Here is an 11,951-nt window from a genome sequence, read left to right as displayed (position 1 = left end):
AGGTACCTCCTACCTTCCTTGTAATAGGATAGGGGGGGGGGGGGCATAAATTAATAATGATTTATGAGTGGATGCCGAAATTTGGACTAATTTGCCTTAGTTCCCGGAGGGGTTGTCCGATTTTGATGGAATTTACAAAAATGTTCAACTCTAGAAACTTTTCTCACTATGTTTCGGGTCCAATACGGTTTAGTAAAGGCCTTTGTCTAGGTAAGTTCTACAGCATAGGTGCCGAATCACTATTATTTCCCATTGTAGTTCTACGACACTATTTCCCTCTCCTTGATTCCGTGATTTAGGATCGTGATCGATCGAGAGGAACCATTTCACAATGCCGTCATTTTCTTTATTTTGGCGTCATTTATTTTAATTAGCTATTTCTGACAATTCGACTCGTCATTCATCTATTGCTATTTTGTTCTTTTTGTTCATTTTCAATGATTTCCTTTTTTTACCAATGATTTCCTTTTCCAGTATTTTCTTTTGTTTCTTCTCCTATTGCCGCTGCCGGATCCACAACCTGAGATACTTGGGATTATCACTAAGACTGAACTCAGCCTGGAACTCTGCTGGATTTGTCTCATTCAGTTTCTTACTCACATTCAAATGCATGGCGCGGACGATTTTCAAATTCTTGTAACCCAACTCGTTTGGATTCCAGAACTCTGTATCAAACCAGCTCTTCACTCTAAGCACTGTGCTAAGGTATCTCTGGAACGCTTTGTACGGCGTATGAGACTTCTGTGTGTAGATAAGAACCCCGAGGTTCTCATGGTCTAGGAACAACAAATAGAGGGAAATCATTTCAGCGTAGTTCAGACCAAAGTAGTATTGCTGGGCAAACTTCTGGCCTTGCTTACACTTCTCTATGTTGAGCCAGGTTGGTTTGATGTCAATAGGGACCATGTAGTCATTAGGCAGATGTTCGTCCAAGGCTCCTAGATACTCTTTCAAGTCTTGTGGTAGGTCATCCCTATCCAGTTTATCTTTATCATGACTGTTATCATTAGTGATGATTGCTGTCTTCACATTGGTGACTGGATCGTTACCATTCTCGTCAGTTTCTATATTAATTCTAGTCTGATCCACGGCTTCTATGTTGGGTGGCATGGTTTACAATCTGAAACCGAAGAAGAAAATTTAACATGAAAAAGAGCCAGTAAGATACCTATACTTGCCTATCAAGCAATATCATTGTACATAATCATTTCCCATGAGTAGGTAATAAGTAGGTAGGTAGGTAGGTAGGTAGGTAGGTACCTGTTCACCTTCATGTGAATTAGGGTGCTAGACAATATCTCCAAGTAGGTACCTAGGACCGTAAAGTTAGGTACCTACTACGTAGGTGCGTACATATACATATTTCATGTAGGTAGGTAGTTTCCGCATATTTCCTAAATACCTTATCTAGATACGAGTAGGTACATATTTTCTAGGTAGGTACTTTATATGCAATCAGGAAGGAAAACTCATCGATTGAAAAATCATGATTAAGTAAACATTGTGATTCACGGATAAAATAATGGAACAGTTGCGCTTACTTGGGCGATGTTTCAAAGTCATAGAGCAGGAAAAATGAGGACCAACGGAATTTTTCTTTTTCTTATAACGAATTCTAGATCCCGAGATAAATCGATTAATAAAATAGCGGTAAATCGTAAACTTTGACGTCACGGCATACGCTCCCGTAGGCTGTTTATGCAATTATGCCATAAAAAACTTTGAACTCGAGTTACTTAACATTTGGCAGTCTCCGAGTATACTCAAACACTTTGACGTGACATTGTAGACCTAAGGGTAAGTAGCTGCTGTCAAATGTTGGAGTCACAAGTAAGAGACCACGGGATCGATTTCCATGCTCGACAAAATAATTTGCAGTACCTATTTGCACCTGAATTCAGCGTAGTTCAGACCAAAGTAGTATTGCTGGGCAAACTTCTGGCCTTGCTTACACTTCTCTATGTTGAGCCAGGTTGGTTTGATGTCGATAGGGACCATGTAGTCATTGGGCAGATGTTCGTCCAAGGCTCCTAGATACTCTTTCAAGTCTTGTGGTAGATCATCCCTATCCAGTTTATCTTTATCATGATTGTTATCATTAGTGATGATTGCTGTCTTCACATTGGTGACTGGATCATTACCATTCTCGTCAGTTTCTATATTAATCCTAGTCTGATCCACGGCTTCTATGTTGGGTGGCATGGTTTATTATCTGAAAAAGAAGAGGGAAATTTAACATGAAAATAAGCCAGTAAGATACCTATGATTAGATATCATTGTACATAATCATTTCCCATGAGTATAGGTCATAAGTAGGTAGTTAGGTACATGTCCACCTTCATGTGAATTGGGTACCTAGACAATATCTTGAAGTAATGGTAGTACTAAAGTTAGGTACCTACTAGGTAGGTGCATATTTCATGTAGGTAGGTGCATATTTCCTTTCTAAGTACCTTATCTAGATACACACGTAGTTATGTAAGAAGAAAAAACTCATCGATTGAAAAACCAAGATTAGGTAAACATTTTGATTCACGGATAAAATAATTACGCACTTAAAATCACATTCTGTCTAGCAACTAATTCACACTTCCTCGTACGAGTACCTAAACAAGGTGCCTCATACCTATAAGGTACCCACGTAATAAAATACATATGTATTAGATACCTACCTAAACATAATATAGGAATAGAGGGGCTCCTTCCTTGTAACTTGTAACCATACCTAAATATATTTTCCAATGAAATGACTTATCCAGAGAATGCCAATCTATGCAGGTAGGTATACGAGCATGTACCTATAGTTCATCCAGATCAATGTGACAGCAATGAGTCATCAATCAAAATGAAGGAACCAATCAGATTGCAGGAAATCCTTACATTGTTTCAATTGATATAAAGGTCTATTTTTGATAAACTCTCTCTTTTAAAATGCAGAGGTAGCTCTAAGTTCAGAGGTTGGATTCCAGAATAGGTGGATATCGCCTTACCTGACTTTGTTTCACTGTCGGAGGAAGCACTGTGAAATATTCACCTGAATTGATTGCCAAAATGTCAAAATATCCTAAAGAATAAGAGGCTGTGAAAGCCCCGCTTAAACGAGCCCGCTGACACTCCTAGTCACTCGGCCCCTGGTCACTTCATTTATCAGAGATGACCCTCTGTGTCAGCCCCTGATCATTTCACTTTATCAGAGTTATCAAGGGGCCGTGAAAGCCCTCCTCAAACGAGCCTCGATCCTGACACCCCTAATCACTCGGCCCCTGGTCACTTATTCCTTCCCCTTTTAAAGATTCTCTACCATTGCACATGTGACATGTTTGGCAACAATGCCTATTTTTTTGCTGCCACATTGATCTGGATGGACTATAACTATCTCACTATGTACATGAGGCATGAGGTGTGTAGATCATAGGAAATCCCCAATCAATTTACAGATTCTAGGAAACTTCCAGCTTCCGATGCATCTACAGATCTGCGTCACATTTTGCTTCAAGAAAATCTCGTTCTGTCCAGCCTAGTTTGCTTCGAGGTTCGATTCTCGCCCGGGGCGAACTTTATCCTAAACAGATAGGCTTCGTTCTCGGAACGACTGGCTTTCTCGTATCTTGTCCTTCTCTCTTCACTTTCGAGACGATAAGATCTTAGCAGTTAGGGTCCCCTCTATCAAACCTCTTCAAAAAAGAAAATTTTTAGTCGTCGCGCGACACCATGTCAGCAAAGATCGCTTATCAAGGGGCCGTGAAAGCCCTCCTCAAACGAGCCTCGATCCTGACACCCCTAATCACTCGGCCCCTGGTCACTTATCCACCTGAATTGATTGCCAAAATGTCAAAATATCCTAAAGAATAAGAGGCTGTGAAAGCCCCGCTTAAACGAGCCCGCTGACACTCCTAATCACTCGGCCCCTGGTCACTTCATTTATCAGAGATGACCCTCTGTGTCAGCCCCTGATCATTTCACTTTATCAGAGTCATCAAGGGTGAGGTTGAACAAGTTTTCTGAAACAAAGGAGGAGAAATGTTGCTGAACTTTTGAAAGATGAAATCTCAATGACCAAATCGTGGTTCTATTGTTCTGAATTTGCATGTAATAATGTAACAACATAGGATTTGCTAGCAGGTAGATAGTAGATAGCGGATTTACTTTATCAAGGGGCCGTGAAAGCCCTCCTCAAACGAGCCTCGATCCTGACACCCCTAATCACTCGGCCCCTGGTCACTTATCAGAGTTCCTTGTCTCAGACCCTGGTCATTTCACTTATCACAGTTATCAGTTGACTGACTCATCATCGGTAATGTATGTAAACAGTTCGTTATTTTAAATGAAACGAGTAAAAAATGCCTCTAATTCTGTTGTAAGACGGTCACAGAAATACTAACATAATCTGATGTCAAAGGCAATAGATTGTGAAAGTGTCGCGACTTCAAGGAAAAGTGGGACTTACTTTTTAATTAGAATTATTTTATCAGCTTGAAATTATAGGATGAAATTTTTGAAATACCTTTAAACTGAACCCTAATAGACCTAATCTGTACTGATATGTCAAAGGCAATAGATTGTGAAAGTGTCGCGACTTCAAGGAAATGTAGTACCTACTTAGGTACTTTTTGATTAGAATTTTATCAGAGTTAGTTTGAATTTTTTAAAATACCTTTAAACTGACCCCTAAACCTAATTTTTTTCTGATTTTTTAGTGATCGTTTTTCGTGAGTTCTTGAGGCAAAATAAGTGAAGGCAATAGATTGTGAAAGTGTCGCGACTTCAAGGAAAAGTGGGACTTACTTTTTAATTAGAATTATTTTATCAGCTTGAAATTATAGAATGAAATTTTTGAAATACCTTTAAACTGAACACTAATAGAACTAATCTGTACTGATTTTTTTAGTGATCGTTTTTCGTGAGTTTTTGCGGCAAAAATAAGTTGAATAAGTGATTTCGAACAACGGCTTTTGAAAAGAAAACTACCTGTCTCTACTTCAAGAGTTGTGGAGAAAAAAAAATCAATAATTTTATTAATCCTTTACCTGTAGGCAAGTAGGCATCAATAAAGTTATAGTACCAAGGTACCTATTGGTAATTATTGCTAATAAATTTACCCAAGTAGGGCTAACTACATGAACTTTGGTTAATGAGGGGGTATAACTAGTTCAAATAGCCATTGGTCGATTATTGACGGATATGTAAATAATTATACGTGTGGGGTGAATTGGATATTGCTTCTTATTTGATTATTAGTGAAAATTACTACAATATCTCCAAGTAGGTACCTAGGACCGTAAAGTTAGGTACCTACTACGTAGGTGCGTACATATACATATTTCATGTAGGTAGGTAGCTTCCGCATATTTCCTATATATACATAGGTACCTTATCTAGGTACGAGTAGGTACATATTTTCTAGGTAGGTACTTTATATGGAGGAAGGAAAACTCGTCGATTGAAAAACCATGATTAAGTAAACATTGTGAAATTGTAATTCAACTAGGTCTTCCCTAGTGATTTCTATGTATAGATTGTATAACTATCCCTATACCTAGGTACATACATTTTTTATAGAGTTGGTTTTGCAGCCGACTCGACTACGCGCTACTAAAGGTCGCGTGACTACTCGTCCAATCGTCCATCGTGCGAAAGGCCTAACGCAAAATCTGCGTAATACAACCCTGAGAATCGCATACCTACTAGTCGTATTTGGACTGATCTAGTTTTCTGCTCCGAACTTGCATCAAACCATGTGCCAGTTCTCCGTAAATGGCATAGCTCAGTAAAATGGCATAATTGGGATTTGCAAATATTTTCATAACACAACGAACTACGTGATTACAAGAAAGAAAAAAAGAATCTGGTGTGAACATCACGCGACTTTTCTCAACCTATACTGATGCTAACTGTCAAAAAATAGGTCAAAGAATTGCTAGCCGTGGATTGAACTACGTGATTACAAGAAAGAAAAAAAGAATCTGGTGTGAACATCACGCGACTTTTCTCAACCTATACTGATGCTAACTGTCAAAATAGATAGGTCAAAGAATTGCTAACCGCGGACCATAAATTTACCCAAGTAGGGCTAACTACATGAACTTTGGTTAATGAGGGGGTATAACTAGTTCAAATAGCCATTGGTCGATTATTGACTGATATGTAAATAATTATACGTGTGGGGTGAATTCGATATTGCTTATTATTTGATTATTATCAAGTGAAAATTACTGATTCAAAGTGAAAATTACTCATTCGAAGTGAGATTGCTGATTTTCAAGTGAACTTGCACGGATGATTTTATGCTGACGGTTGATCCTAACTGAGGATCATGTATATACACTCGGGAAAATTCACGATCGTAAGTACATACCTAATTACCATATTTTTACTTGAAAGAAAAAAAGAGGTGATAGAAGGAATTGTAACTTCTAAAGTCCTATCGTCCCAAAAGCTAAAAGGAAGACAGGATAGGAGAAAGCCAGCTGTGCCGAAAACGGAACGTTGAGGATAAAATCCGCCCTGGGAGGAAATCGAACCAGCAACCTAGCGCTTACAAGGCAGAACGCGCTATCCTCCAAGCTAACTAGGCTGGCGATCCATATTGTTACTTTCTATAGGTACATAATTTCTATAGGTACATAATTTCTTGTCAAGGATTGATAATTTAATTGATATCTTTTGATTGATTTTATTTATATCTATTTATCTCCTATGGAAGCTGATGTTTTTGACGGGTATCTATAAATTGACAATGTACCTACAAACATGGGAAAGTGTACCTGTGAAGCCAAATCTAACACGTCCCCACTCCAAGTGTAACATTCTTGATCCACATACCTACGTTTAGCCTTTGTTGTGGACCTAGCTTGATACCTAGCCATCTGATTGAAAACTGAATGAGAATAGGTAAAGATAATAGTAATATACCTAGGTAATTATAGGTAAGTTATATGTATGTAAGTAAAAACCTGTTTTCTTCTTCCGATTTTTCCTAGTTCCTTCACTTCCTGCCCCACCCAATATAGGTACTCGTAATATTACGAGACTAAAGATAATACCTAGAAAACTCTTCCTTCAAAATCATCCGGAATATAGCCTACTTCTTCTTCTTCTCCTCCTCCTCGTCGTCCTCCTCCTCTTTCTTCTTCTTCTTATTCTTGCTTATTTTCTTCTTATTCTTCTGGTTTAACTTATGTATTATCCGTATTCAGGAAAAAAAAAAAAAAAAAAATCTGCTATGGGGCTCTCAAAGGCCCAGTGAAACGCAGAATGTCCATTATGTGCCGTAGATTTACATCGAATTTCATCTCAGAAACGGAAAACCTGTTCGAGAAAACGGAACAAACTTAATCCAAAATCGACAAGTAAGAGAAAAGTAGGTTGAACTTATTGTAAACCGTATTCAGAATAGAAAGTAAAAAAAAATCTGCTATGGGGCTCTCAAAGGCCCAGTGAAACGCAGAATGTCCATTATGTGTCGAATATTTACACCGAATTTCATCAAAAATAACCGAAAAAATGTTCGAAATAACGGAAAAACTGACAAACTTAATCCAAAATCCACGAGTAAGAGAAAAGTAGGTATTCTGCAATGCTTTCTAAAAATGTCCAACCCAAAATGACACTATATTATTCATTTATGTTGTTACGGGGACTCGAACCCAATCTTGCCGGATTACCAACTTCAACCTCTGAGCCATCAATTATAAATCTGGAAAAATCACTTAAAAAGTTAGACCTTGCTCCGTCCATTCAAGTAAGACCTTACTTACTTACATATGTAGGTATGTACCTATACCTAAGTACTTACTTCGGTCAATCAACTCCTAGGTTAGGTATAGATATACAGTTAACTTTATCAACCCTGGGTTCTTTCCCACGGCACTTTGTAAAAATGCTGCTTGGACTTTACAACATCGATACATTTTAACATATTTGAGCCTTATTAAGGTAAACAAGGCTCAATTTGGCCGTGACAACTGTTGAGATAACCAAAGTACTGTTCTGATTGACGTAATAACAAGACAATTTGAGATGCATAAATTTAATTAAAACAATAACGAGAGTAACCCGTATTCATTATTACTCAACCCATACCAGTTTCCAGTTTGGATTTAACTAGTTTGTTTTTTTTCCTCAATTTTTTACTTGGAAAGGTAAGTAACCTGGAGGACGTAAAGGTAGGTATACTACACCTATTCAATCTCTACATCTGACATTATAAATAGGTAATTGTTTGATATTACCTATTCAATTATTTTATAATTATTTATTTTAGCCCCGGGTGTACAATCTCATGCTACAGGGTTTGTTTACCTTCGAGAATGCTTGGAGACGGTCTGGGACTAGTTTGCGAACGATTTACGGACACTTTATCATGAGATTGGTAGACCTGGGGTTTCAGGTAACCTTATATCTTTGCATCTCAGAGTACATAGACTCATAGACCACTGAAATTGCGCTATTTCTCTATAGGTAAGTTCAATTTAAACTGCAGTGTTGCAACGTGTTGTATACAACTGACGTTACCTAGTGCTGATACACTCGACTTTTTACATGCGTGCATGATTACGGTATTAGAGAACCTGAAATTTTCTGGTTCTTAAGAACAGGCGAAATGAGCTTTAGGTTTCAAGTCGATTTTTACTTTCCTTATCCTATAGGAAGGAAAGTAGCTAATGTAATCGGGTCAAATTTTCGATTGACCATGTACAAAAATAAATACCTAGTACCTAGGTAATAATACAAATGAAAAATAAGAACAAGAACTTTCCGGGAAAAACAAACCAATATCTTATGATTATATTCTATTGATCTTGTAATTTGATTGTACTTCAATTTTTGCACAATATCCTACATGCATTCTGAAGTAATATCTTGTACCCACCCTACATGCACATCTAATTCAAATGCAATCATGAGAAACATGCATTTTGTTTCCTCTTCTTGTGGTTACTCATCTGCCTTGTGGTTTACCCATCTCTCATCTGCCTTATTGCATATTGGACTTTTACGAGTTTTACGTAAAAACTTCATATATACAATGTCTAAATAGACAGGGTGTCCAGTAATATTGAACAGGGGTGACTTATTGGGTTAAAACGAGGCTTTTTTTTCTTCTTCTGTGAACATTCAATTTGGTCTACAAAGGATCTCAGTTGTATTTAAAGATGACGAAAAAAGTTCCCATTTTACAAATAGGTAGGTACATGGGAAAAGTCTGATTTTCAGTTTTCTCGAAACTTTCTGATTATATTATCAATCTTTTTAGGCCCAACTGTGAATCCCTGCAGCTCGAATTGCGGACATGTGCGGACCCCTGTATTACAGAGAGAGAAAAAAGTCTTTTATTTTAACATTTTTAACCTAGGTAGTATCAAATTGTATAAAGCAGTAGGAAGGTGGTCAAAGTTTTCAAAGTTAGAGGTTCATTTGTAGAGCAGGATTTCTGTCAATGGTTTTTCCATGCGAGCAGGCACAGGTACATTTGTGATGCCTGCATATGTAGGCCTAATTAGATTTTCATCTCTTTTAAATCTGTGCTTGTGTAACTGTATCAGGTATTTTGAAGTTCTAAAACGGAGTTTTCAGACAGGACAACAACACAGCTTGTTGAGAACTCCGCCGCAATGGGGGAAAACGGTTTGGAAACCACTGTCTGAGATAATGATGCGAACTTAGCCATGAACTTGCAAATAACGAACAAGATGAAACTTTGGCCTCCTGATAAATGGTCTGTCATAGGAGTGCCCGTGCCATGTAAAGTTTCATATGGTTGTAGGATTTGCAAGATTAGCAGTTGTGTTGTCTGTTTTGTGAATCTTCTAATCCGGGTAAGGACCAAGAGATTATTGTACCCACTTGGGGTTTATGCCATAAAAAAATTTGAACTTGAGTCACTTAACATTTTGCAGTCTCCGAGTATACTCAAAGTTATACTTTTATACCTAGGTACATACATTTTTTATAGAGTTGGTTTTGCAGCCGACTCGACTACGCGCTACTAAAGGTCGCGTGACTACTCGTCCAATCGTCCATCGTGCGAAAGGCCTAACGCAAAATCTGCGTAATACAACCCTGAGAATCGCATACCTACTAGTCGTATTTGGACTGATCTAGTTTTCTGCTCCGAACTTGCATCAAACCATGTGCCAGTTCTCCGTAAATGGCATAGCTCAGTAAAATGGCATGATTGGGATTTGCAAATATTTTCATAACACAACGAACTACGTGATTACAAGAAAGAAAAAAAAAAAAGAATCTGGTGTGAACATCACGCGACTTTTCTCAACCTGTACTGATGCTAACTGTCAAAATAGATAGGTCAAAGAATTGCTAACCGCGGACCGATCTTTGTTTTGAATTCTCGTCATATTTTAGGGTTTCATTGTTTTCATTCCAAATACAGGCCGCGGGTTCGATTTCCGTCCGGGACGGATTTCATCCTAAATGGATAATGTTCGTTTTCAGAACGGCTGGCTTTCTCCTACATATCCTGCTTTCTTCTCTCTTCGATTGCGGGACGATAAAACCTTGGCAGTTACAGTTCCCGATTACATTATAGGTACCTCCTACCTTCCTTGTAATAGGATAAGGAAAGTAAAAAATAAAGAATAATACCTAATAACCTGAGCTATGACAATGACTGAGGTAATCTGCGATTTGTTACCGCGATATTTCATGTTGGTAATATTTCTATTAAGACACCTGTGGCTCTGCGCAATTTATGTTACTACCTACACCTTCGTCTGTGTCGTAGCATGCCCAGATTGCTCAGTCTGTAGCTTCAGATGTGTGCGAGATGAACCAATAGGTATATACCTTAGTATTTACTAGGTAGGTACTTCCCATTTAAAGCCCAACTTCCATTATAAGTTCAGATCTCGCTAAAGTCTGGGGCTTTAGGTCCTCGGTCCATCCCAGAATGTAAGGACGTTGCATTGAAAAAAAAAAATAATAATAATAATAATAAATTATTTGCCGTAGAACAATGCATAGTTTTGTCTGGTGTGAATCAAACCCGGGGACTTTCTGAATGGTATTTTGTGCTTGACTATTATAAAAGAGGTTTGATAGAGGGAACTGTAACTGTTAAGGTCTTATCGTCCCGAAATCGAAGAGAGAGGGAAGACAGGATAGGAGAAAGGAAGCCGTTCCGAGAACGAACCTTATCCCTTCAAGATAATATCCGCCCCGGGCACGAATCGAACCTGGTACCTAGTGCTTACAAGGCAGACGTGGTACCTTCCACGCTAATATAACTAGGCTGACTTCAGGGTTTTAATCTGCATTGATTAAAAGCCTGAAGTTGAGTGGCTGTTGACTATATAAAAGTAGGTATTCTGCAATGCTTTCTAAAAATGTCCAACCCAAAATGACACTATATTATTCATTTATGTTGTTACGGGGACTCGAACCCCATCTTATTCCAGGATTACCAACTCCAACCTCTGAGCCATCGATTGTAAATCTGGAAAAATTAGATACAAACTTAGACCTTGCTCCGTCCATTCAAGTAAGACCTTACTTACTTACATAGGTATGTACCTATACCTAAGTACTTACTTCGGTCAATCAACTCCTAAGTTAGGTATGAATACCGTTAACTTTATCAACCCTGGGCTATTTCCCACGGCACTTTGTAAAAATGCTGCTTGGACTTTACAACATCGGTACATATTAACATATTTGAGCCTTATTAAGGTAAACAAGGCTCAATTTGGCCGTGACAACTGTTAAGATAACCAAAGTACTGTTCTGGTTGACGTAATAACAACACAATTTGAGATGCATAAATTTAATTAAAACAATAATGAGAGTAACCCGTATTCATTATTACTCAACCCATACCAGTTTCCAGTTTGGATAACTAGTTTGTTTTTTTCCTCAATTTTTTACTTAGAAAGGTAAGTAACCTGGAGGACGTAAAGGTAGGTATACTACACCTATTCAATCTCTACATCTGA

At 38.1% G+C, this 11,951-nt stretch overlaps 1 protein-coding gene across 1 annotated transcript in view; it reads right to left on the bottom strand.

The window, feature by feature from the left end:
* Nucleotides 1-495: 495 nt before the first annotated feature.
* LOC113470337 overlaps nt 496-11,951 on the bottom strand; it is a 24,339-nt gene continuing 12,883 nt past the window's right edge. Inside the window, exons 2-3 of the mRNA XM_026828709.1 lie at nt 1,914-2,212; nt 496-821 (exon numbers count right to left, since the gene is read on the bottom strand). Coding sequence (XP_026684510.1) covers nt 496-821; nt 1,914-2,202 — 615 coding nt within the window. The 5' untranslated portion in view covers nt 2,203-2,212. The remainder of the gene's footprint in view (nt 822-1,913; nt 2,213-11,951) is intronic.

This window comes from Diaphorina citri, unplaced genomic scaffold (genome assembly GCF_000475195.1).
Source record: "Diaphorina citri unplaced genomic scaffold, Diaci psyllid genome assembly version 1.1 scaffold1526, whole genome shotgun sequence".
Taxonomy (NCBI): domain Eukaryota; kingdom Metazoa; phylum Arthropoda; class Insecta; order Hemiptera; family Psyllidae; genus Diaphorina; species Diaphorina citri.
The sequence above is the reverse complement of the archived record's forward strand: the minus strand, read 5'-3'. Positions and strand labels throughout refer to the sequence as shown.